Raw genomic sequence first — 26,367 nt, 5'->3', positions numbered from 1 at the left:
GGTTCTCCGTCGTCGAGCAGCAGTGCTCGCCGTTTCAATGGGCCTCCCAAGAGTTTCAGTTATTCTTCTTTATCACCAGATCCAATCCAGCTGGTGGAGGCTACGACTTCCCAGACTTCAATATCAACCGGCACGGATCGACATGTTAGAAAGCTTCCCCTTGGCCGCTTCCCGACACGCCGCCCAAGTATAGAGCTAGAATCGCCTGGGTCTTATAGCTGTGGCCAGCCGCCCCATCTCCACTCTAGGTTTTCTGGATGTCAGCCGACCAGGCAGAGGGTTCATGGACCCGAGAAGTCTACCGTTCCCACAACACGAGACATGGCCGTATCGCCTTTCCAGAAAATCCAGGGTCACCCGGTCCATAGTCCCCCGCCGAGGGTGTTACCCACCACCCCTGATGCTGTGACACACTTGCCTGAGCTCTCCCCAGTGCACCATTCCTCTGATTTAGGCTTCAAGGGAGACGGCTTTGTGCCAAATGACGGAATGCCCCAGTGGAGACGATTACCAACGTCAGACCAACAGTCGCCAAAACAGCGCCCATCCCCTTTGGTGAGGCACATGGGGCCACCGGATGTCCCTCACCAGCATATCGTTCGAAGGTTGCCTAGCGCCTCTAGGGACCTGGGCCTTCCTTTGAAAGGCGCTTCATTGAACCCCGTTTATGTGTCTCGTGGAAGAATCGACGGCAAGCAAGTTAACCGGCCTGCCATCTCCGGACCTCCTCCAGACCAGTCTGCATCAGTCTTGAGACCAGCGTCACAGAACTCCAACATCTCTAGGAGGCGTATGACCCCAGTTCGATTGTCCCTCCCATTTCAAGGTGACGAGATGGTTGACCTTGAGAAATTCGGATCTGCTTGGAACAACTATCTTCAGAACCACGCTCGCCGAAGTGAAAGCCTTGCTCATCGAATATCAGAGTTGGAGAAGCTGATTGCTGATCAAAAGAAGACCACCCATGAATACGCAGACAGACTTAAGCAGCAGTCATCGACAATCTCCACCCTCGAGGACCGAGTTTCTGAGCTATCAGACCAGAACACTATCTTGACGAGGACCAACACAGAAGTTCGAGACGAGCTGGAGCAGAACGATGCCAGAAGAAAGGAGATGCAAGCTAAGGTCAAGTCATACCGCGCCAAGTTAAATGAAGCAATTGTCGAGCAGCAGGAACTGTATAAGCGCTGCAAGACATTGTGCGACGGGGCCGTCGACAGCATCCGGAAGGCAAAAGAGGAATCAAAATCGAAACAGCAAGCGGCACTGGAGCAATTTGAAACAGGAATGAATAAGGCTACCGCTGCACGGGATGCGATGAGGTCATTGTTGGAAGAGGAACTTCGGGTATCTCAGGCATACTGCGAAAAGGGTAAATGAATAAGTGCCCAATGGTCTATTGTTTTTGTTCCGCCTGAGCTCTAACCAATTACCAGTTGGCGAGGAAAATACATCCTTAAAAGAGCAGGTATCCCACCTGACAGACGAATTGAAGGAAGAAAAGGGGAAGACTCAGAGACTGGCTGAGAAGATCGAGCATGAACAAGCGACGCAAGACCGCCTGCAATGCCTCGAGTCGAAGTCGAACGAGATTCTTGCACAGCTTCAAGAAGCGAGCTCACTAATTCCATTCGATGAGGCTACATGCACTGTGATTTCTTCAAAGTAAGTTGGTCCTCGTTACGACAAGTTGAGAAATGGGATGTTTCTAACATTCTTCTAGACTTGATGCGCTTCTTGAGCATGCCACCACCACCGCAACGAATATTCCTAGCATCCCTGAGATGAGGAAGGGCCTTGTTGACTTGTTCTCGATGCTCGAGAATACAAGCACACGGTAGGCTATCCTTCCCTGAAGATTTCCTCCCCTATACTAATGATGATGACAGGCTCCAAGAAGATGTCTCGACCGTCTTGTCTGGCCAAGATTCCATGCGCTCTACCTCCTTAAGTCTCGAAGCTACAATTAGGGACCAATTGTCATTGGTCAACGATCTGATAAAGAGCCAGGATGAACGCTTACTTACGAAGCTCAGTGAGAAGCACGATATATGCGAAGAATTATCCGTCCGTCTAGCTGAGAAGGATGGTGAGCTTCAGCTTGCTTCAACGAGGGTTAACGAGGCTGCGTCTGTAGCCGCGGAGAAGAGCCGTCTAATCCAGGAGCTTGATAGCAAAATTAAGGCGCTTGAAGCAGTCTCTGATGAGAAGTGCAAGCTCAATCAAGAAAATGCGTCTCTGATAAAACAGCTGTGCAACAAGGAGGCGACTACCGCTGAGTTGCAGCTACAACTCGAGTGCGCTCTCGCACAGAATGAGTCGAAAAGCTTGGAGCTGCAAAATTGCCTTCAGGAGATCTCGGAGCATATGAAGGCCAACAAAGGAGACTCGAACGACGTCTCTGCCATGTGGGAAAAGATGACTCTTGAGCTCGAATCGGAGAAGCTCAAACTCCGGGACACAGAGAGGGCCATCCAAAAATACGAGGGCCAGAAATTGACTCTAGAAAGAGACTTGAACGAAATAACGGCAGAAAAATCGAAGCTCTCGAAGGAACTGGCAGATATGATGGCCTCACGGGATGATGAGAATGCCACTCTTGAGAGGACAAGAAAGTCCCTAGCTGACGCCGAGCAAAGAATTGTCAATTTGAAGGGCAGATTGAAGAAATCCGAATTTGGCAAACGCGATATCCGTGAAATGTTGAACCGTTGGGCGGGTTCTGCAGACGGCCTCGGTGAAATTCAGGGAGACATCCTCGCCCTCGATCTTGACGCGTTGCGGACTGTGGTTCGCGGGATGGTGGCGGCACACCAAGAGTCGACGGCGGCTCGGAATTGTCTCGTTGCGCTTATCGACAAACCTCCATCGCCATCTGCGCACCTGGAAATCCCAACTCGAGACTCAATAATCGTTGCCACAGAAAATCCGTCTGGCGCGACGAACTTGCAGACGGAAGGAAATGGACTGATTTCTCGGCGGGAGTTCGGTACATCTGATTTGCTGATGCAATCCTCTCGAGACGATGCCGGGCTAGTTGAGAACGGCATCATGAGTCCTGAGGTGGAGGCGGCTAACGAACCCGTACGGCGGATCGTTGTTAGGAGCCCATTCGATGAAACTGCTGGCATTGCTCCACCATCCGTGGAGCAGGAACGGATATTCCGCAGGCAGACTCCACGCCCCTTATCGATTCTCAAGCCTGCGCAGGGCACCCAAGAGAATAACGCCATGACTCCAGCGACAACGCGAGGCCGCAAGGAAAGGATCACAGCATCTTCGAAGCCCCGTGGAAGGTCGATGCCGCCTCTTCGTTCCCGCAACCGCAAGATTGAGAGCTGTGTAGCAGACAAGGAAGGAGATTCTCAAATGGACGACCTGATGAGCGGCATCAGACTGGGCCTTTCGCTGCAGCAAGGCCAAGGTGGAGCAACTAAACTGAAGAGAACGACAACGCCAGTCCCAGAGGGTGAGAGACCGGCGAAGCTACAGAAAACCAGCCGAGGCATCTTTGGGACGCTTGAATTGGAAGTAGGCGATCTAAAATCGTCTTACTTTCCGATGCGTCCTCAAAGCCGCCCTGGACTGGCGGATGGTATTGCGAGCAATGGGCCGTCGATGGTTCCCATCACGAAGGCCAAGCCGATGCCGCGTTATAGTGCGGGAAAAATTACCCGACAGCCAAGCGCCAAGGGAAGAAGCAGGAATATTACCAAGACATATTCTAAGAAGCCGCAGGAGACCGAGACGACTGTCGGCAAGTAATATTGAAAGTGCGGAAAACGAAGGCGAGTGGCAATCTTATGGGTGATGATGTGACATGACTGGTATACATTTTGAGAGAATGGCGGAAAGGCATGTCTTGTAACCCGGGCCCTGCATAGTTTTGAGCTGCGTATCTGATGGGCCTTGTTCAACACTCGGGCCTGCGAAACTATGAATGCATATTTCTATTAGAGATAGATTAGACACACTGAAAAAGGAAAAGAAAATCTAGAGTTATTCATATAAAGAGGTGGCGAAGTCCGCTGAGGTGATTGAGCTGGTCGTGCCGAAAGTATGTGCAAACGCTGAGGAGTCAACACTGAGGAGGATATGTAGCGAGAAATATTGTTATATTCCTAGTCGTGCCCAACCATTCCGGCTTGTCTATATTATGCAACAGAGTCGTAACGTGACAAATAATGTACAAGATGCCTCTGGGACTGACAGCTTCTGAGGGCTCTTGAGATCCCGGCTAGTGGTACAGTGAATCGCAACCCGCATCATCTCGTTCCCAAGAACCGAGGCCGCAGTCTCATGAGAGACCTTTTTGATTTCGAGTAGTAAAGATTCGGTTCGAGGTTGCTTATTTACCGCCCTTTCGTTTCTGCTCGAGGAAGAGGACGTGTTTCCGAACTATAGGTCGTGTTAGAAAGAAGACGCATATGGCACTCGGGAGCAGGGCAGAGATGTGCAACGCGTGATCGGGATCGGGGAAGGGCGAAAGTGCCGATAAAGCTAACGAGGTGAGAGCGACTCGGGAGGAGAGAACATACCGATGGGGTCGTATTTTAGCATGCTCATGGGCGGGGCTGTGCGCTTCCGGCGGAAGGTGTAGAAGAAGCCGGTCGCCGCCATGCTGAGCAGGCGGACGATTATAACACGGGATTTTCCTGCAATGGGAGTGGTCTGGAGTCAGTCATCTTGAGAGCCAATGTTATAGTGTAATATTTCGGTCGTTGAGGGGTTATAGGCAAGGTGGATGCATACCTTTCTTCGCCATTTGGAAGGCATTGGCGGGTTGTCTGATGGTTTGGTGGTGATGGATGGTGCAACAGATTGAAGCTTAGGTGAGTGGTTGTGAAGATTTTGGGAGGGTTGGTGTTTGATTGGCTGGTTCTCGGTGAGCGGGGAAATTGTTAATCCGACCCGATAAAAAAAGGCACACCGAAGTGACAAGGTGACAAAAGTCTCCAGCCTCCATCAAGGTTCGGTCGTCAGGGTCCTGTGATACCTGGGGATGGCACATCTTGTTCTCAATTGGCCAATATTGGACCGACCGGCGACGCCAACTCGGTTGCCTTTTTCCTACGAAGCACAGTAGCACGTGTATTTTACGTGCATTCAAGGAGAGCCTACATGTCCCGAATGCTATCAAGCCTGTGTCCATTACCTAACAGGAACGCTATCCGAGGCGCGAAGCAGAAAAAGAGTCGGCATCAGTGGATCACTTGCAGATGGCGAAGGAACGAACCGGCCGAGTTCAAGCGTGCGGAGGGGTATTGGCGGGCGCGGCATGCGGACCTCCTCCTCGTGTCGTCCCCCCCTCCTCCCTCCTTGCATGGCCGAGAAGGGCGGTCAGCTCTGGCCGTTGGAAGCGGGCCAACCGTGGAGATTGGATTAGGTCTATCGATATGCGGGTCGGATGTGACTAGCTTCTGCCTCGCCGGTTTCGGGAGGGGATGTAAGTGGAGGATATCGTAATAGTTTGGAGGTGTTCTTGATAAACTGCGGTCTGCTGGGCCTGTAATGGATGGTGCGAATATTATGTAGAGTCGAGAGATATGCATCCTATACAGCAATACGAAGTAGTGGGACGGTGGTTGTTCCCAGCCCGTCTTTCAATTTCATTTCCAAATCGACATGTACGAGGGGAAAGGGACGGTTGTTGATGGCAACGCTCGTTAGCTTTGCCGAGCTTGATTGGAGCTGGTACAAATCTGGGGACAGACAGGATCGACAGTTCCTTATCCGCTTCCCAAAAGTCTACTTCAGACGTTGTAACACTCAATGTTGGCAGTAATACTTCGAAGAAGCTCTCGAACAGAAGCTCTCGAACAGCGACTCGAGCGGCAGTTACTTGACGCATTCGGATTTCTCAACTCCGTATCAATGACGCGGCTGACTGTTCCGCTCTCCCGTTCCAGTTCTTCGTGGAAAATTGAGATGCGTCGCCCGGTAAGATGGTAAGATGAGCAGATGAGCAACTCACAGGCCAGGCCGCCTTATTTCGGCTTGCTTTTTTATCCCCCGTGGTCTAGCGTCTGGCTCCCTCAAGATAAACTCGAGAGGAACCCCCCCTTGTTCTTTCTTCCTTTACTCTTTTTTATTAATAAACCTTGAGAGTCCTTGTCGTTTTCAAGAGTACTCATACGAAGTAGACTGAGGTTGTTCTTGTCATCAAATTGATATCTGCTTGTATCAATCAGAAGACTGTGCGCTCGCTCGGCGTAAATCACTCAGCACATCGTGAAGCCTCAAAAAGGGAAACCATCCCTGTACACAATTTTTTCTATCTCTCCTTTTCCCACCCACCCCCATCCCAAGTCTTTCCCCCCCAAAAAATTGGAGTTTTTATCATCAACTGCCCATCCAATCTTGATAACAGGGGAGCCGAGAGAAACCGCAATTAGCAGCGTCGCCCTATTCCCCCAAAAACCACGCCACCAGCTCTGCCCAGCTCACCACCAGTCATATCCCGCAGGGCACAAAGCCACCGAGGAAGTACGGATATTAAAATAGCACCGACAGATTCTATTGAACAGCGTCGAAGGGGGGAAAACATATCGAAAGAACTTGCATATTGCTTGACAGGTAATAGCCGCAAGCTCCGGAGTACCCGATACCTCGTCCACACACCGCGTCGCGTCCCTCGTCGCCCCTCAAGCAATCGCCTTGGCGACCGAGTCGGCTGTACCCGGTACCTCGTGCGATTTCCTGAAACTGAAAGTCGTTCCTGGACCTTCCGATCAGAAGTGAAAGCTCGGGACATTTTCCAGCATTTGCAACCGGTCTCGTCTCGGCTTGCTTCCAACGCCCACGTCGCTGCCGCGAGAGGGTGTTCCGATTCTGTCCCCATCAATTGATCCGACCGCCCTGCATCCCACGCTGCCACGCGCTATTTGCTGTTGCTACCCCACTATTAGATTCATTGGCATTTTCAGGATGAGCATGAGGTCGTCGATATTAAGGCGGGCTAAGCCTGCTAGGCCTATGTCTAGTATTATGGCTCGTCTGCCTAGGCTGTCCTGTCCCAGTAGTGCCAGTCCCCTTGTGCCCCTCGTGCTGTCGTCGCAGCTGCCAAAATTGCCCCACCATTCCCAGGCCCGTCATCTCCACATAGATCAACCCTCCCCCACCATCCCCAGAACTACTCTTGTCGCAAACCTTTATACTTCTCGTACATCCTCTTTGCGCGCAACCAGAGGCTCTTGTAATCGGTTACTACCCTCCTCCTCTTCGTACTCTTCTGCTTATTCTTCTGCTTATCCTTCTTCTCCTCCTTCCCTCGTCCAACTCCACCAACGCACCAACATGTCGACGACAACCTCCTCCCCCTCCGCCCCGCGGTTAAACATCAACAACATCAACCCCCACGTCGTCAAGGCCCAGTACGCCGTGAGGGGCGAGCTCGCCGTCAAGTCCGAGCTCTACCGCGCCAAAATCGCCTCTGGCGACGCCGCCGACCTCCCCTTTAAGGAGGTTATCTCCGCCAACATCGGCAACCCCCAGCAGCTCGACCAGAAGCCCATCACCTTCTTCCGCCAGGTCGCCAGCTTGCTCGAGAACCCCAAGCTCCTCGAGCACCCGGACGTGCTTGTCGATACCCTCGGCTACAAGACCGACGTCATTGAGCGCGCCAAGTGGCTTTTGAGCCAGTGCCAGTCTGTTGGTGCTTATAGCGCCAGTGCTGGTGTTCCTGCGATAAAGAAGAGCGTTGCTGATTTCCTTGAGAGTGAGTTCTTTCTCTTACAAACGGAGAATCCGAAAATTTCCCTTGTCTGCCCCTCCTCCTCCCCCTCCTGGCCCCTCTCTCTGTTGAGGCATTTGTCCGCTTTGGTCCCCTCCCCTTCCTCTTCCCCTCCCCTCAAGTTTGCGTCTTCCTGTCCCCCCTAGTGTCAGGGATGAGGTATCGTCTCACAATGCGCAAAGGCTTGTGTGAGATGAGTGTTGTTTTGTTTATGACCGCTGTGTCCCCTCCAAGCGTCGTGTAGGGGTGACACGAGTAATAAGGAGGGGAGTAGAAAAAAAAGAGAATCTTCTGACTCATGACCAACTTCTTGCAATATAGGGCGAGATGGCTTCCCCGCCGACCCGGCTCACATCTATCTCTCGGCCGGTGCCTCGGCCGGTGTAAACACCCTCCTCCACATCATCTGCGCCGACCAGAACAGCGGCGTCCTCGTCCCCATCCCCCAGTACCCCCTCTACACCGCCTCCTTGGCCGTCCTCAACGCCGTCTGCGTCCCTTACAACCTCGACGAGTCCAAGGCATGGGGCACCGACCTCGAGACCATCAAGGCGTCCTACGCCAAGGCCAAGGCCGAGGGCGTCGACACCCGCGCCATCGTCATCATCAACCCCGGTAACCCCACGGGCGCCTCCCTCTCCGAGGCCGACATCCGCTCCGTCATCGACTTCGCCCGTCAGGAGAACCTCGTCCTTATCGCCGACGAGGTCTACCAGACCAACGTCTTCGTCGGTGAATTCCACTCCTTCAAGGCCGTCCTCCGCCGCATGCAGCAGGAGCAGCCGGGCGTCTACGATCACCTCGAGCTCGCCTCCCTGCACTCCATCTCCAAGGGTATGGTAGGCGAGTGCGGCCACCGCGGCGGCTACTTCGAGCTCGTGGGTTTCGACCCTAAGGTCGAGGCCGAGATCTACAAATTCGTCTCCATCACCCTCTGCGCCCCCGTCCTCGGCCAGTGCCTCGTCGAGGTCATGGTCAACCCCCCCAAGCAAGGCGACCCCTCCTTCGAGCTCTACGACAAGGAGTACAACGCCATCTTCAACGGCCTCAAGGAGCGCGCCTACGCCCTCCACGCCGCCTTCTCCCAGATGGAGGGCGTCGAGTGCGGTGAGCCCCAGGGCTCCATGTACATCTTCCCCACTATCAAGTTGCCCGCCAAGGCTGCCGAGGCTGCTGCCGCCGAGGGCCGTACGCCCGATGAGTTTTATTGTATGAGGTTGCTCGAGGCCACGGGTATTTGCGTCGTGCCTGGCTCTGGCTTCGGTCAGAAGGAGGGGACTCTCCACTTCAGGACGACCTTCTTGGCTCCTGGTACTGAGTGGGTTGGTAGCATTGTTAAGTTCCACAAGGAGTTCATGGATAAGTATCGATGAATGGAGAAAAGGCCTTGATAAGGGTGTAGGGAGGGTCGTGGTTTGCTGTTGTTTGCATGAACATCAAAGCAAGGAGTTGGATTCTATAAAAAAGTCAGGGGGTGTAGAGGAAAACATGCATACACACACCCCAAAAAAAAGCAATTCATAGAAGAGATGTAGCGTATGAGACGGCAGTGTACATGCGATGCATGATGCATACAAAAAAAGCGTGCGACATTCAAAAATAGAACGTGAGAAGGCCTATTTTGGTCTTCTCAAGCTAATAGTTTTGCGGAATACTCCAACGTTGACTCCGGTGACTCCATCTAAACTTGTTGGAATCAACCCACAAATCAACAACCTCGGCATGTGAGACAAACAATCTAATCCACCAAGAGGAGGCAGAATCATAGTTGGGAACTCGTTCGTCTTTTGTTCTATCTAGAAACACCCCCCCCAAGAAGGGCGAATGGAAGAACTATGATGATACACTTGGCAAAATCTCCCGCAAAACCAACCACTACACCACGCCCACCGCAGTAAGAAGCAAGAATAATAACATCAAACCTTCTTCCTGTCACCCCTTCCCTCACTCGTCGCTTTACGCCCTCTCGCTTCCTCGTAGTCGGACAGCCTGGCCGTACTTCTGCAACTTCGTGATGAGCTGGTCACCTTGGCGCACGAGGTCCTGGTACTGCTTGTTCTTGTCGTCGGGCCGGTTGGTCTCGATTATGCCGCCCTTTCCGGAGACGCGATCGATGGTGCAGGGGATACGGCCGGCGGCGATGAACTTGGCGAGATCCCTAAAGGGAAGAAGAGTTAGCGTGTGAATTAGAAATGAGAACGAGGGGAATATTGCGAGAGATCATACCTGTCAAGGAAGTCGACGGTGACACCAAAGTCGTTGGCCATGCTCTCGAGACCGACGACGCGGTAGCTCTGGAGAAGTTGCTGATAGGCACGTAGGCGCATCTCACGGATGAACCAGTTCTTGTGCTCGTGCAGGTATCGGTCCTGGGTGAGGAACTGCTCTTCAACCTGGGCAAGAGCCTGGAAGAAGGCCTTGTATCGACCATTATAGAGACTAGTGACGAGCTGGGAGAGGGGCGAGAAGTCAATAGCGAGCTCAGCCTCGGGCTGGTCGGTGCCAGTGCCCAGCGTCGTGAGGTTGACGGCAGTGGTCTTAGTCGCAGTCGCAGCTTGGGGTTCCTGCTCCACGTCCATGGAATCGTCGGCGCTAGGCCCAGCGGAGATGACGCCGGTGAGGGCTAGAAGCTTGTCCTCGCCATCGCCGAGAATGGCCTTGATTTCGGGAGCATCAACAACCTTGGACTTGAAATCGAGCCTCTTGAGCGAAACAGAACCGGTCAGGACAGAGTATACGACGAGGGAGGAGTACGTGCAGAGCTCGTAGCTGGTGAAGGTCGATAGACTGTCGAGCAGCAGAGGCGCGGCAAGGTTGTATGATCGGACGGTGAGGAGATGAAGGCCTTCGTAGGCCTTGAGGCGATTCCTTCGGTCCCAGTCACCGCCGGTTTCGACGAGAGTCTTCGCTCGCTCAACGTGCTTCTGGACGAGGGGTTTATCGCCGTAGAAGAGGCCCATTCTTATTATCGCGAGGACAATATCGATCCTGGAACCGATAACTCCAGTCTTCTCGAACACATCTTCGTATGCGCTGATGGCTCGGTCCTAAAACGGCGGTGATTAGCCGTCAGCAAGTAGCTCGAAAGGATTCGAACAGAGATCTTGAAGGTGGCAAATAGCAGGTATCTCTCCTTACCTTGTCACCCACGCGAGCCCAGAAATCGGCCCTCTTTCCTCGAGCAGCCAAGATTTCTGTGTCACCAGCATTCTCAACGGCCTCATCCTCCTCCTTCTGGAACCCCTCGAGCTCCTTATCATTATCGGCCTTTAGCTTCTCGTAGAGCGCCTCATCCCAAGGCAGCGTAACCGTAGTAACGGGGCTCTTCGTCGCAATGATGCCGACCAAGCTCGACTTCCGACTCAAGGGTTTTCCCGGACCGCCGGGAGTCTTGCCCTCGCCGACAGAGTTCAGGATGCCCTCGACGGGGTGCGCTAGGTATCGGTAGAAGGGCGCCATCTTGTGCTCGTCGATGGCATCTTGGAGAGCTTTGACGGCGGATTCTTGGCTCGACCGCGAGGCGTAGGGGTTTGTGAGGGTGAAGACATGCTGGCTGAGGGGAAGAAGGGGCCATTTGGCGTACTGAGGATCGGAACCCATGGCGGCGGTTGTCGAGCGAACTGGGCACGAGTTCCTGAGGACAGGTCCAGAGATGGCAAGGAAATATTAGGACGGCTCTAATTGACAAGGAAAGGCGGGGTGAGTGAATCCCCGATACGAATAAAACAATCTGATAGCACCGGCGATGTTGACGGGAGCTATACGGGATGTGTTGGGATGGCAAAAATAGGTTGGATGGTTGCTGATTTGTGATGTTGACGAAAGGCTGCTTTGAGAGCTGGGCTGCTCTGCTGTTCTTGCTTGCTGGCGACTGGTGGTCCGAGCGTCAAGGCAAGGCTGCAGTGGGAATACGCACCCCCCAAATTCTCGGTCCACCACCTTCCCTGCCCATTGGCATTCTTCAACACCATCCAGAAACAGAAAACACAGCAAACAAACTTTATCGCAAAAGTTAATCGACGCATTTTGCCGTTGTCGGTGGTGATTTCGGCACCAATTGCACATTGAAACTAACGTTATTGGCATCCGCCCTTTATTTTCTTTCTCTCCATCGTTCCCCTTCCCTGATCGCCTCGACGTCAATTATCACCTTTCCCCCCTCTCGGACCTCACGCCATCTTCCCATCGCCCGACATGGGTACCGAAAGCGAAACTCGCAGTTCCCCATACGACGGCCATCAAAACTACAAGCGTAAACGCTCCTCCTCTCCTCCAACCGGAGACTCTCCCTCCCACTCCCGCCGCCGCAACGATGAAGTCGACGAGCTCCCCCAGCCCTACAATGCACGATCTCTCCAGCCCGCGAAGCGCCGCGCCGTCTCCCCCTCAGAACAACCGCGCAAGCTAAAACGCCCGGGAAAGCGCGCCCAGATCTCCGCTAGCGAGCGCGAGGCCATCCGAAAACGCCAGATGGAACGCGAGCGCGAGCAAGCCGCCGCGGAAGCCGCCGAGGCAGAGAGGCAGCGACACCGCGGCATCAACGACGTGGTGAGGGAACACTATAACAGCGTTCCCGAGCGAGGTCGCGACTGGCGCAGGACGGATAGTAAGATCAAGGGTCTGCGCTCGTTTAACAATTGGGTGAAGAGCTGTATCATCCAGCGGTTTTCGCCCGATGAGGACCATACGCCCGGCGCGAGGGAGCACGGCGTCTCTAGTGGGAAGAAGCTGTTGGTGCTCGATATTGGATGCGGGAAGGGCGGTGACTTGGGCAAGTGGCAGCAGGCGCCGCAACCTGTCGAGCTCTACGTCGGACTAGATCCCGCAGATGTCAGTATCGAACAGGCCATTGACCGTTACAGGAGCATGTCGAACCGAGGAGGCCGCGGTGGGAGGGGCGGATACAACTCAAGGAGGCCATCTCGTCTCTTCGACGCGCGCTTCCTCGTCAAGGACTGCTACGGTGAATCAATCGAAGACGTCGACATCGTGAGGCAGGTCGGATTTGACCCTTCGCCCATGAACCGCCGCGGCTTCGACGTCGTCACGATGATGTTCTGCATGCACTACGCTTTCGAAAGTGAGGAAAAGGCTCGCAGGATGCTCCGCAATGTCGCCGGCGCACTCACAAAGGGCGGTCGCTTCATTGGCTGCATTCCCAATTCCGACGTCCTCAGCGAACGCGTCCGCCAATTCAACGCCCAACAGGCTAAGAAAAAGCAGGAAAGCGAGGCGGGTAAGACTGCTTCTTCCAGCCCCGCCGCCAAGTCTACCACCCCTCCCCCTCAACCCAAGCCCGAAGCCGACGCCGAAGCTGAAGACGGCGAAGTCGAAGAAGGCGAAGCCGAAGCCGGTGCCGAATGGGGCAACTCCATCTACCGCGTCCGCTTCCCCGGCCCAACTCCCGAAGACGGCATCTTCCGCCCCGCCTTCGGCTGGAAGTACAACTACTTCCTCCACGAGGCCGTCGAGGAGGTCCCCGAGTACGTCGTACCCTGGGAGGCCTTCCGCGCCCTCGCCGAGGACTACAACCTCGAGCTGCAGTACCACAAGACCTTCACGGACGTCTGGGAGGCCGAGAAGGATGATGAGGTTTTGGGGCCCTTGAGCGAGAGGATGGGGGTTAGGGAGAGGGGGAGGGGTCCGCTTTTGGTGGAGAAGGAGGAGATGGAGGCGGCGGCTTTTTATGTTGCCTTTTGCTTTTATAAGGTGTAGAGAGAAATCCCACTCCCCACTTCTTATTTTTCTCTTTTTCCACCCTTTTTTTTTTTTTTTTTTTTTTTTTTTTTTTTTTTCTTTTCTGCTTTAGGTTATGGAGATTCGGAGCATTGGCATTAAGTAGCATGGCCAGCTATGGTTTTGAGACAGGGGACATAAGAGTCCGGTGAGAAAAGTGGGAAATACTTCAAGTTGAACTCCAGCAACAGGCAAAGCGTATGCGTAGGAATGTAGTTTTGATATGGACCGTATCTCAGTAGATCTCAATAAAAGAATAAAAAATTCCTCGTAATATCACTGGGGCTTTCCCCTCATCTCTAGGGACTTGTTTGCAATCTTGTGTATTACATTAGCTACTACTAATGAGGCTACCTCGTGCTGATAATATTGATATTTTGATAAATGAGTAGGGTATCATGGCAAGAAAAATGCCCATCCGCAGAAAAAAAAAATATGGAAATAAAAATGCTTCATGCTTTCCAGAAAAGAGGAGAGTAAGTCAAATCTTGACCCAAAACAAGCGGTTGGCATAAGGAAAAACCAAAAAAGGAGGCAAAAATAGCAAGCGCTCAAGTTGGGATGTCCATTATTCCCAAAAGAATCCCACAGGGTCCCTCCTAGTTCCCCGTGCTCGACCGTTTCCAGATCATGGCGGCAGCCACACCAACACAAGCCACTGCTGTGACGGCAATGTACAAATTCGTCCTATCAGGAGATGGCTCCTCGACCTTGGGGAACGCCGAGCTCGGATGCGTCGCCGCCTCAGCAAGGGCGACGAACAGCTCGCTTATGCTGCTCCACTTCACGCTGACGTGCAAGGGGGCGCTAACGTTAAGCTCCGCTGTGTAAGCGTCGGGCTGCAGCTCGGTGCGTTGAGTGGCCTTGTCGCGGTCTGCCTTGAGCGCCGTGTAGACGGCAGGGAGCTCGTCGAGCTGGGGATATTTGGCGCGCAGCTCGACGATGTGGGAAAAGGAGTCCGGGTCGGACGAGTCGTAGGCGTAGCAGATAAGGTCGCAGGCGTCGAGCTTGGCCTGGTTCTCGAGGATGGCGTGCTCGTGCAGAGCGAGCTCTTCGAGGATGAGGTAGCATTGCTTGCCACCGGGGAGCTCGACGCTGTCGACGGCCCGGCGAGGCTGGATTGTTGGTCGGTGGAGACCGTCGAAGGGGATCTTGAGGAAGGCGTCGAGGAGGGAGGACTTGCCGGCACCGGGGGCGCCGACGACGTAGCAGTGCACGACAGTTCTCTCCACCTTGTCGAGGCGCCGACGGCGCTTCCGAGGCTTTGTAATCTTGAGCGCGGAGATTGTCGAGTCCTTGGGGTTGGAGGGCTCGAAACCTAGATATGCTAGGTATTCTAACGTCGTCTTGGGGTCGAGGAAGGTAGTCATGCTCCACTGGGCTAGCCACCCTTGGAGGGTAATGTAGCCGGCTTCATTCCTAACCGTTGAGGTTGGGAACGACGCCTCTATCCACGGCTTCGGCAGGCCAGGTGTAGGGGCGAAGAGCTCCTCAAGCTCGTCCCTATCGAGCACACCGTCCTTATTCCTGTCGAAGAGGAGGAACAGGTCCACAAAGAACTCGTAGCCCGCGGGACTCAGCTCGGCCGAAGAGTATTGGGGCACGTCGAACTTGGGCCGTAGGAGGCTATCTTCTAGACTCAGACTGTCGGTGTACCTATGCTTCCGTAGAATTTTCCAGATGTTGCCATGGTTCCCTCCCTCGGCGTATAGCTTATTCATTTGTAAGAATGCGTGCAGGTCGATACCGGTTTCGAGATCGGCGTCGGGCATAGACTTGTTGATCGCCTTCTTGATACTCGATATCTCTTCGTCTGTGGAAGCCTTGCCGGAGACTTTTACTTCGAGGGTTCGTAGCTCCTCGTCATTGAGAAAGCCGTCGTGATCTTTGTCGCAGAGGTAAAAGACGCGGCGCAGAGCATCCACACAAGCGGGCTTCAGCCGCCCTTCCTTGTAGTCGAACAACGGCGCAAGAGGGTAGGCGACAGCATTCTGGCAGAGTAGGATAGCCTCGACAACGTTGATGTTGAGTTTGGCACTCGTCCGTATACACGTGTCGATTTCTCGGAACTCGGCCATGACAGGCTTCATTTCCTCCTCGGCCACCTGGGAGAAACTTCCCTCGGACGTAAGGTCCGACTTGTTGGAGCATACGACCACGGGTAGGTTAACTCCCAGCGATCGGAAGTATGGCATCCAAAATAGCGCGACCCTTTCATAGCTGTAGTGGTCTGAGTAGACGAGCAGAATGACGTTGGATTTTCTTATCTCTTTACGAAGGGTGGTTCGGTCTTGGGGTCGGGCGGAGGTATCGACGATGGTAGTGGTCCCTGCATTGCCGATATTCGGGGGTAGGGTCACGGCGGGAAGGACAGGTTGGATCTTGCCGGGCGTGAAGACGCCTTTGACAAAGGTTGCGATGAGGCTCGACTTGCCGGTGCTCTCATCTCCGCACACGCATATTCTCACTACACAGACAATAGAACCATTAATAACCAATTCTTGCCGGGTGTTCGGAAGACCGAGGCTATTTGGAGGTCTCGGGAAGGGCGGAGAGGCGAATCGAGAGAGATCGAACCTGATGTCATGGCAGCTTAAATTCTTAATTCCCGCGGAGCTCTAGGAATGGATCCCGCATTCGCAGGTTCAGGTCGTGGAGGGGCGAAGAGCAGATGTCTGGAAAGTGAAAACGCCGGGCTAGGATGGATTTTGAAGTGGGTGGTCTAGAGTTCAGAAGTCAAAATATAATTCTGAGAGACCATGGGATGGCCGGATGTGGTGAGGGAAAAGATGAGCTGAGCTCTGGAAGACGAGGGTCGAAGCCGCGGAAGTGGGCCATGAAGCCACCTGAGTCCAAAAAAAGAAGGAATCAGAAGGAATCAAAATAATTTGATGGGGAACAGCTGCGGCGGGCGCGATGCGGGTAATGGTGACGGTGTATTAGGTACCTAAACTATTGCGATAGCACAACATTTCTACCATTTCTACAGGGCAATCTCCGCACATTCGAGGTACTGGATACCCATTGTCTAGCTTCCACCAACCACTGGAAAGCCCGGCGTTAAGAACGTGGGGAGCTGAGGACCCCGACGTCTCAATACGACACTGCCAGACCGCACTACGAATGACATTGATATGCATTGAGGATCCATCCATGATGCTCGATTAGTGGATGAATTCTTTACCTTATTATTTATTCTAAAAATTTGAAGCCTCAACTCTTACAATTCAAACAAAGCAGAAGTGTTTTGTTCAATAAGAAATGATAATAGCCGCGAGCCCTAGTCGAGTCGCTCTCAACATCCTGCCGTTTTCCACCATCCGCTATCCTCCTCTGGGTCGGTGTATTATTGTCCAGAGGACGAAGAATGGGTGAAGTCTCGACACTGCTTGTGACGCGCTAGTTCCTTGGACCACGACATTGAGGGATAAATAGTCTTGCGTGCATTGAGGAATTGTATGTTCATCCATAATAATGTGTATCTGCATGTGCACTTCTCTCATCGTCCGGGCTTGGCCGTGGCCCTCAAACGATACTTGAAAGGTGTTACATCTTTTCAAGCCCCCGAGAGATGTGACCCGATACTCCCCATCAATGACGGCTTGAGTACCTTTGAAGTGTGCTGTGTGTGAGAGAGCCGCTATTCGATCTGCATGAACCTCTGCAACCATCACTGGAACCAGTTGCGCCTTAATCGACGTCGATCTTCAGATGTTACAATTACCCTCTGCGAGATGCGAATTCTCGAGCCTGAATGGGGAGTTGAAGACGACAAGAAGACTAGTGTTTAGTTACTGAGAGAAAACTGGCAAGTCGTTGACATCAATGCAACTTATAATATCGATCCAATATTACCCGGTCGTTGCGGTTGCGCTGGGTCCCTGTCGCCAACTTGCCCCGCCCTTTAGAGTGGTTTGGTCCCAGCAATCTGGACAACCAACGACATCGACCGGAAACGTCAACTCGACTTCACTTGAACCCTCATTATCGCCAACGCCGAAAGCCCGCTCGCGCCAGTTTCGTGCTCCCCGGAGCAGTAATCTTAATACCGAGCTGACCTCTCGATACCGACTGTAGCGACAAGTCCAACCATTCAGTAGCGAATCCGCGACATACTCCACTTCCACCACGCACTGCTGTGACCACCTTACGCAGCAGCCGCATCCTTCGCCTCGCCGCCTCGTTGCCGCCTCGACCGTAAATAATTGTCGCTCGGGTTAGCACAGGGCCCACGCATACTCAGCCCAGCTTCGGAGGAACAGTAGAGGCCAGATACCCCGCCATGTTGTAGGTCGAGCTCCCCTCACCCGCGCACACCGTCCTTTGTGCCCTTGGCATGCAACGATCCTCGTCCTCCTCCGGCTGTTCCCGACTTGGAACCATGCACTCCCTTCCTGCCCTACAAGATCCCGCCCCGAGAACGTCTAGCTGAAGTTCTATGCACTAATCTTTTTCGTAACCCCTAATCTTTGCAGTGTCCTACCTCCGCCTCCTCGATACCCCTCGCAAGCGAGCTACGGTCTCGCCAACGCCGGTCTCTTTCCGCTCATCGAGACGAATAATATACTTACGAACCCGACGGGACCCGAGTATCAGTTTCTAGTCGGAGAAGGTGGATATACTCCTTGGCGGCTCTCTACTTCGCGGCTTCTGTTCTAAGGGCTACACCCCAACCGATCACACATACTAACCACGACATCTGGATAGGCACCTATGTGCTCAAGGAGGACCTCCTCCTAGCTACTCCCCCAGCGCATCCCTCCGAAATTCCAAACGCGAATCCAAACCCCCTCGCGACTACCCCCCAGCCCGCCACATCCGGGTGTAGGCCAACGCTCGTGAGCCTCGACGTGCGCCACGCACCACGATTCTTCCTCGGGTCCTCGAACACGACACTCTCACTGAACGGCGCCCCTGAGAGCATTCAAGAGCATCCGAACGAGAGCCGATATTCCAATGAGCTCGGTGCACTTAGCAGCGACGAGGGACGGGGGACTTCTACGAGCGACGCTCCGCCCACGACGGTGACGCTGGGGTCTAGCACGCCGGCGTTTGGCGAGGGAAATGCGCTTTTAACACCTAACGTAAACCCCAAAGATGCGAACAAGAAGAGGAAGCCGAAGAGCAATATGAGCAAGAGCAACTCGTCGTTTATATCGCGGGTTATTGGGAATGATATGCTCTCGAAGAGGTTGCAGGATCGGCCCTCTGACGGCATCTTTGCCTTTGCGAACGTCAACCGCTCGTTTCAATGGCTCGACTTGTCGTCTCCTACTAAGGTATGGACCATGGACGATGTCATCCTTCTCCGACAGCTACCCGTCGGCCTCGGGACCGTCGCACTCCAGGCTTCTTCCTACTTTTCGATCTTCGCTGACCGTTCCTTGTTTTTCTGATGCAGAATGAATATCTCACCAAGATTCTCTTCACAAAAGCCCATTGCATATGTCACGATGTGAATCATGTCACAAAGGCTCCCAACCATATAGATATGATCATGGGATTCTCAAGTGGTGATATTATATGGTGGGAGCCAATCTCCCAGCGATACACAAGGGTGAATAAAAATGTATGAATCTGACATGCCTCTCACTTTTGCAACAAGGACAAACTTACAACATTTTTTAGGGTGTTATCAATGCCACGCCCGTTTCCGAGATCAAGTGGATCCCGGGATCTGAAAACCTGTTCCTCGCCGCGCATATGGACGGCTCCCTAATAGTCTACGACAAAGAAAAGGAGGACGCGGCTTTCAACGCTAGCGAAGAGAGCGCGTCCTCCAGCGGCGAGGTAGCTGCTCAGCCTAGTAGCGGCAAACGAGTAAACTACTCGAAGCAGATCGAGGTGAACAAATCCGTCTACTCCAAGAACCAAAAGTCCAACCCGGTAGCTCTGTGGAAGGTTTCGAACCAGCGAATTAACGCGTTCGCGTTCTCGCCTGACAACCGCCACTTGGCTGTTGTTTCTGAAGATGGAACGCTTAGAATTATCGACTACTTAAAGGAGAGGTATGCAAAGCAGATATATTGAAGTGCAATCCTGCCCAAGGAATGCTCTTTAGCTCTCTCAATGCTAACCACTAATCTTCCAACCTATACAGGCTGCTTGATCTCTTCTACTCTTACTACGGCGGTCTGACGTGCGTATGCTGGTCTCCGGACGGCAAATATGTCTTGACCGGAGGCCAAGATGATCTCATCTCGATCTGGTCCGTTGCCGAGTCGGCCATCGTCGCCAGATGTCAGGGACACCAGTCGTGGGTAACCGCGGTTGCGTTTGATCCGTGGAGGTGCGACGACAGGAACTACCGTTTCGGGAGCGTTGGCGAAGACTGCAGGCTGTGCTTGTGGGATTTCAACGTCGGGATGATCCATCGTCCAAAGGCGGTGAGTTTCTTTCCTTCATTTCCTTTTTCTCAGCTTGCCCATTGTATGAAGCGGTCCAACTAACACCCAACTCACTCGCTAGGTCTCCGTGTTGCATCGCGCCTCGATATCATCGAAGCTCACTAACCCCCAACAGCGTCTCGAGACGACAAACACCAAGTCTTCTAACCGAGGGAGAGCCGGTTCCAATGCTTCGGCTGACGGGGAAGAAGACATTAGCGAGAGCGTCAGCCATCCCGTCGAGCCACGGTCTCGGACAGCAATGCTACCGCCCGTTTCGGTATGGCTTCCGCCCTCCTTTTTTTGTTCACGAGGTGTTTCTACGCCACTTCGAGAAGGGGTAATTTTTTTTACTAACTGGTGAAATACCATGTTTCTAGACGCAGGTAGTTGATACACACCCCATCGCCTGGTTGGAGTTTACCGAAGACTCTGTCATGACTAGCTGCAAGTCGGGTAAGCAAAACTAGTTTTCCCCCCTTCGTAATGGTGTGAGACAATCCAAGGTGAACGGATTGCCGAGGTCTGTTGTTCGGTATGTCTAACACGATTTTAACCAGGCCATATTCGGACTTGGAGTCGTCCGACCGATTTGGTCGCTTGACCGCGTTGCCGTGGCATTTATTGGGCATAGAGAGGCGACCGTATGGTTTTGGGCTGTTCAAACTCATCCAGTCAAGCTCTCTCTGGGTCTCTCTGTGTTTACTTGTTTTGAGTTGAGAATTCAATTGTACATACTCCGTACTTCGTACTTCGTAGCGAAAGGGTGGCATTTGCACTGAATTGGGCATGTTAATCATTTCCATTTCATACAAATTTTTCCAAACTAATCAATCCCAGTCCGGTTTGAGCAGGTGAGAGGGTCCATGTATCCTCACGCCATTCATGCCGGTACTTCGTACGTCGTACGTCGTCGCTCCTCGTCCCTTGTCTTCACAAAAAAATTGATCCCGGATCCGATCAAAATCTACCCAGTGCCGGCAACCTCCGAAAGGCAAGACGGGCGAGCTAACACTCAGCGACAAGGTACAAGTCAGGAGTAGTTTAGCGTAGTTTACTTCGTCCAAGTAAAACTAATCAATCCCGCGCCTCAAGGATGTTCGTACCATTGCCGCGAGAATGACGCCTTCTTGTTTAGTCTCGACCGCCTTTTTATCCCACTCCCGCTCATAGCGGATCGCGGCGTGTTCGATTCATTCTCTCGTTCGGTTCTTCCGTTTGAGGCCCACTTGGCCGTTGGAAAACGACACGGTAAATCAATGCTGAACAGTCTCAAAGAGAGGGTCCTCCGCTGGTGCTTCTTTTTCTTTCTACGCCGTGAGGGGTGTGGTCTGATCAAAGTCCTGCATCTAGAAGATTACTAGCTCGGAAACTAAAAACTGGATCCCAGTGGAATGTTTCGGGATCAGTAAATACCACGCTACGACGTAATTTACGCCCGGCTAATGATTCTTGTCCCTGTCGCCTTGTGTCATCGTGCGCTAAGAACGGATGGTCCTCCCACTACCTTTTTTTCCTCGATGTTACGTATGGGTCGGTGTATTGGATGAACAAAGATTTTCAAGGTGAACTGAGGTCGGATCTCAGCCGATGGCAGCACGTGCGGGAGATGACGGGATCGTGTCGGTGAGGTCATTTGGGGGGTTACGTCGCACCTCCCCGTGGCATTTTCCTTTTTTTTAAACCAATCTTTGGTTGAGGCAGCATTTGAAGCTGTTGGGCGGTTCATGCGCTCCCTTCCCCCCCACGCTTGTGGAGGTCAGGCTGCGAGGTGAAGGAGTCGTAGCATAAACTTTCGTTGTTTGGGGGCCACATGATCGTTCTGCCCTGCTTTTTTTTCGACTTTTTCGTCTTTAACGAAGTACGAAGTGTATGAAGTAGACTTTGTCCAAGCTGGCGCGGGTACCGCGAAGTACGCGGCGTATGTACAAGTACTCGATAGTCGATACCGTCGCAGGGAAGGATTCACTCAAATCAGGATAGGGCTGATGGTTCCCTCGTGCTACTTTTAGCCAGTGAGGGAATGGAACGCGACCATCAATTGAGAAACTAGATTTGGTCGGTGGGGCGCAGGGCCCCTTGGTCGGCTTGGTCGATGATGAGAAAGGGGAGGAACGTGGACAGGTTCCTTGGACGAACGTGGAGCTCAAGTAAGGCCGTGTCAATCCATTTGGTAATTCCATCAAGCTACCATACGAAGGCCCTCTTTCTTTCTTGACCTTACTCGAAAAAGAAAACTAGTCATGGAAGGATGGCCTCCTCAAGATGAACCAGGGCCCTGACGACAACCGCTCGTGCTCCAGATCGGTGCCTCACATCAATCCCATTGTCCATCACTCTCCCAGATGCTGCGGGTGTCCTTGTAAGTTTAGAAACACGAGAGGAGTGTGGATATAGAGTGAGTGGGGGTGCCGGTCCGTATCTGAGCGGTTTGCAACGTTGTAACAGGCTGCTGTTGTTGCCAGCTCTTCGACTCGGCAGAGTTTTTCTATTATATGCTTAAATGGCTAGAAAGTAAATGTGTACAGTATTCTTCCTTGGTAGTCATTCACTTCCAAGGACCAAGGACTACTCCTGCATGATACCAGGGGTGCGAATCATCCCCGGCAGCAGCACGTGGTGAAGAGCGAGATGACAGATTGTAAGTTTACGACGGCTCGGTTAGTATCAATAAATGAGAAGAGACCAATATCGCGGCTGCTTCCCGACGAACCAGCTCCCTAGATTGGGAAATGGGGAGGAAGTTTGCCGAGGGTTGGTGTGGTTTCCAGGAAAGGGATTACGGCCCTAGTAAATCTCATCAGCCCTGCCCTTCATGACGTCCGTCTTTGACGTATTCCCATCTACGAGGACATTCATGATAATGTGGAGCGCTAGTTATTAGGCGAAGCGATTCTTTGAGAACACAAGGACCTTGAATGGCTGGGTATAGTTCGAGTCGGGCCGGCAGCCCGATGCTGTGTAAAAGATGGACAGTTCAACGGCCATGCGAGGAAGGGCCGTGTCATCATCGACATCGCAAATCCTCACAGGTTCATATGAGGTATAAACTGGCTCCGGCCGGACTCGACCATCTATAAACAATACATCTCCTGGGACAATCGAATTGGAGTATCCCTCTGTATTCTCGTAGAAATCACCTCGAGGGCTTCCTCCGTAAGTTATAAGTCAAAGATCAGCACCTGTGTTTCGTCGATCGGCAGGAACGGAGTACATGTATTTTTAGAAGTCACAGTGTGACCAAGATGCTCTCTCTCCATTGACGCGCGGCAAGATCCAAAATGTAGCCAAGTCTCTCAAGGTCTCGGGCTCTCCCGACGCCGTCGCCCGTGCAATGCCGCATGCGGCACATAAATCCGAGCCACCACCACAGGCCCACAAATACGAAGTAGAGATGAATCCGATGAATGATGTAGGAAGTTTAATCCTCGGTATTCCACCGGAGAACACAAAAAAAGGAACGAGCCAGGTGTCTCGTCCGACCTCTCTGGGGCTTACGGACAGTTGTTGATCATCCCGTCCAAGCGCATTCACGTATCATTGGGAGCACGCTTCAGCTAGAGTGACACTTCATCAGGGCGACGCATTCGGGAGCAATTGGAGTGGCTCTCGGGGTGCCTAAGCATTCGGCGCATCATGGCGTCTGTCTTAAAGCTGCGGAAGCATAGTGTCAACAAACCCAACGGGCCTGCGCACAAGTTTCATCTCACACGCTACTTCCGGCATTTGTTAGCCACAACGATTAGGTTCAGTAGCATCGGCACTTCTAGAGTGTACGCTATGCGTAGGGAAGGGCAACTACGCCGATCACGGGGGTTCGGCGATAGTGTACTTCACATATCGAATGTGGCTTTCCCTCCGTGAAGTGGGGAGCAAAAGTTGGCTTGAGAGGTTGTGGTGTAGAAAATGGTATGCTGGGTGGGTGACGAAGGTATTCCGGGTTGGCATCGTAACATCGGAATCTCCACGGCACCGAATCTTCGATCAGAACGTGCCTAGATTTGGCGCGATCTTAACTCGTGCGAAGTACTCCACTGCCTAACTACGAAGCAGTGTGAGGCGAAACCTGAGGTTTACTTCGTAAGTTTACTCTGCCCCTGGGAGGCTGGTGTCGATCTTTGGCATTCAGCGCACCGGGCAGAACTCGGAGTCGTTTCGGCGATTGAGAAAAAAGATATTCCGAAAGTGGAGCATCGAGGAAAGCCCCTGAAGATGACGACAGTGGTTGCATGAAATGGCGAACCAAGGAGCAAAAATCAACATTGAATTTTTGAAGTTGAATCCTTCTCACACTTGTGTCTGTCCAATCGCCGGAGCAGTTGGCGATAGAAAAATTTTCCATTAATGGGACCCATTCTTTCACTACCGGGATCTCTAATCCACTCGCTTACGCTAGCTGCACAGCATTTCATTTTTTTTTTCTTTCTCCCCCCTGGCAGTTGACTTTGAGTGATCGCAAGCTAAAAGCTTAACACCGAACACCGACCCACGACCTCGCGAGCCACCGCCGGTCAAGGCAGTTTAAGTGATGACCCACTGGGCCAGGGGAGGGGTGCGTTGATAAGATCAATGCTACTTCGCAGGTCCCATCAGGTTCGACATCCATGGAAGAATCTTTTTTTACGCGCCAACGAGTGGATAAGGTGGGTACGGGAAGAAGCGGAAAGCCTGTCGCCGCACAGAAAATGGGGCTTCTTCCCTCATGAACGAAGACCTCATCAATTAATTGTTCCAAGATCAGGCCAGGCCTTCGTTCTAGCACATCGTCAAGCCGGTGGAAGAAGTGGGGATTCCAGTGAGTCATCGACGTTGTTTCTGACAATGCGACTGCAATGATTCCGGGATTGCCCCCATGCCGAGATCTTCATCGAAGCCTAGATATCGGAGTGGTAGCTTACTTCGACCTTCGAGCACTGGAACTGTGAGCAGATGGAACAACAATGGAATGCAGGTCCCATTAGACAATGTACCGTGGGAAAAAGCAGCAGTGCTGAATTATGGAACTTCGAGTTCTTGTATCATGCCTAATCTCACAATCGGACGTTCTCAGAGAACGTCGAGATACATGCTTCTGAGGATAACAACTTGAATCGCGTCGTTCCTCGTATCATGGAGACGATCTAGAAGGAGTACGAGATCTTGTAGTTTAAACTAGGTACCAGGGCAACGGACAAAGTGACGTCCCACAACGCAAGGCACCGGACACGATGCCCCACGCAGTGATGTCTGACCCTCGCCTCCGAAACAAGACATTGTATCCAACACTTGAATCCCGAACCACCACGGATTTGCCAGATTTATACCGGGCAGCATTGTCGGGCTGGGGTGAAGTAGACTCAATTCCTAGCTGTCGATTAAACGCAGATAATTAGGAATAAATCGGATTGAAACGGGGATAATGTTTATTCGAAAGAACGTCTTCTCTCTGCAGTAAAGAGGAAAACCGATGTTCCATAGCTCTGCCTGCCAGTTTCGAACTCTTTGCATTGAGGCCTGATGCTTAACACGTCAAGAAGACTGCGAGTGAAGACTGTGAGTGAAGAAACGGGGCTGGACTGGGTAGCCAAGCCGAGCCAAGACACCCTCTCGCAGGGATGGCAGTGCCATGATGTGTTGATACAATAATTACAATTACAATTGTATCAGGACGAGTGATGATGCATTTGAGCACAATATCATAGGCCTAAGATTGTAAATATACACCTTCACCCACAACTTTTATCTCTCTCCAAGGAAACGAGCCTGTCTTTGGACACAAATGAACCCAACGCTCGTGTAAGAAGCCAAGGCACGGTATATTGATATTGTGCATCGCTTATAATAAGAGGGGAACCAAGGACAAGGAAGCGAGAAACGGGTGGCTAAATATAATCCTGAAGAGCCCGCCGTACTCGTCTCACCCAGAGCCACACTCGTATTCGGCCTACAGTCTGCCCTTCAAAACTGAGAGCGTGGTGACAGATTTAACACAGCGATGCTGGATAAGAACTTCCAGCATCGTACTTTCTTAGGGAGAAGTTCCACGGCTTGGGCATCGCCAACAGCAAGGGATGGAAGATTCCACCGCCCAAGTTCTCTCAACCCAAATCGCTAAAATGTCTTGGCTCATGACCCACTGAGGGGGGAGAGATGAATTAATTTTTTTTTTTTTTTTTTTTTTTTTAAAAAAAAAAAAAAAAAAAAAAAAAAAAAAAAGGAAAGAACAAAATATGAAGGAAGAAAATGGGGAAAATAACTTCAGACTTCAGACTAAACCTAGACTGGCTATTTCCAGATTGCTTCCATTTCGCAGCGTCATCTCTCCAAATAATATCCTCAATGACACCTTGGGAAAAGAGAGCACTTAAGGAGCATGATTATTTGCGAGGGCTGCATCTGGGACATCAAGAGCGCAACAATTTGGGCCGCGTGGCTTATTGGTCACGCCTGCCCACTATCAAAGTGTGTAAGTGTGTGTACGGAGTAAGTGTGTGTCTTAAGGGGTGCCAACCATCAGGATAACCTACTGCT

General features: G+C 52.3%; 6 protein-coding genes and 1 pseudogene across 6 annotated transcripts; 4 read left to right on the top strand and 3 right to left on the bottom strand.

Moving 5' to 3' along the window:
• Positions 1 to 321: 321 nt before the first annotated feature.
• On the top strand, positions 322 to 3,768 carry SAPIO_CDS9340 (uncharacterized protein; the record flags this gene model as incomplete). Its single annotated transcript, XM_016790763.1, has 4 exons — positions 322 to 1,375; positions 1,440 to 1,668; positions 1,727 to 1,840; positions 1,893 to 3,768. 4 exons carry the CDS (start codon positions 322 to 324, stop codon positions 3,766 to 3,768), a joined length of 3,273 nt encoding a protein of 1,090 aa, XP_016639273.1.
• A 583-nt stretch (positions 3,769 to 4,351) lies between these two features.
• Positions 4,352 to 5,328, bottom strand: SAPIO_CDS9339 (uncharacterized protein; the record flags this gene model as incomplete). The annotated part of the gene is made up of 4 exons (XM_016790762.1): positions 4,352 to 4,401; positions 4,542 to 4,658; positions 4,756 to 4,790; positions 5,240 to 5,328. The coding sequence occupies 4 exons, from the start codon at positions 5,326 to 5,328 to the stop codon at positions 4,352 to 4,354; spliced, it is 291 nt and encodes a 96-aa protein (XP_016639272.1).
• Positions 5,329 to 7,299: 1,971 nt separating this feature from the next.
• Positions 7,300 to 9,108, top strand: SAPIO_CDS9338 (putative alanine aminotransferase, mitochondrial; the record flags this gene model as incomplete). The annotated part of the gene is made up of 2 exons (XM_016790761.1): positions 7,300 to 7,720; positions 8,057 to 9,108. The coding sequence occupies 2 exons, from the start codon at positions 7,300 to 7,302 to the stop codon at positions 9,106 to 9,108; spliced, it is 1,473 nt and encodes a 490-aa protein (XP_016639271.1).
• A 583-nt stretch (positions 9,109 to 9,691) lies between these two features.
• Positions 9,692 to 11,335, bottom strand: SAPIO_CDS9337 (Proteasome regulatory particle, non-ATPase-like protein; the record flags this gene model as incomplete). The annotated part of the gene is made up of 3 exons (XM_016790760.1): positions 9,692 to 9,893; positions 9,962 to 10,782; positions 10,874 to 11,335. The coding sequence occupies 3 exons, from the start codon at positions 11,333 to 11,335 to the stop codon at positions 9,692 to 9,694; spliced, it is 1,485 nt and encodes a 494-aa protein (XP_016639270.1).
• A 594-nt stretch (positions 11,336 to 11,929) lies between these two features.
• On the top strand, positions 11,930 to 13,450 carry SAPIO_CDS9336 (annotated as a pseudogene; the record flags this gene model as incomplete).
• A 620-nt stretch (positions 13,451 to 14,070) lies between these two features.
• SAPIO_CDS9335 (Mitochondrial Rho GTPase 1) lies at positions 14,071 to 16,058 on the bottom strand (the record flags this gene model as incomplete). The annotated part of the gene is made up of 2 exons (XM_016790759.1): positions 14,071 to 15,938; positions 16,049 to 16,058. The coding sequence occupies 2 exons, from the start codon at positions 16,056 to 16,058 to the stop codon at positions 14,071 to 14,073; spliced, it is 1,878 nt and encodes a 625-aa protein (XP_016639269.1).
• Positions 16,059 to 17,753: 1,695 nt separating this feature from the next.
• SAPIO_CDS9334 (uncharacterized protein) lies at positions 17,754 to 20,327 on the top strand (the record flags this gene model as incomplete). Its single annotated transcript, XM_016790758.1, has 7 exons — positions 17,754 to 17,758; positions 17,947 to 18,083; positions 18,179 to 18,750; positions 19,100 to 19,479; positions 19,572 to 19,857; positions 19,940 to 20,137; positions 20,238 to 20,327. 7 exons carry the CDS (start codon positions 17,754 to 17,756, stop codon positions 20,325 to 20,327), a joined length of 1,668 nt encoding a protein of 555 aa, XP_016639268.1.
• Positions 20,328 to 26,367: the final 6,040 nt, after the last annotated feature.

This window comes from Scedosporium apiospermum (genome assembly GCF_000732125.1).
Source record: "Scedosporium apiospermum strain IHEM 14462 chromosome Unknown SEQ_SAPIO_0143, whole genome shotgun sequence".
NCBI lineage: Eukaryota > Fungi > Ascomycota > Sordariomycetes > Microascales > Microascaceae > Scedosporium > Scedosporium apiospermum.
This window is presented reverse-complemented; position numbering and strand designations above follow the sequence as displayed.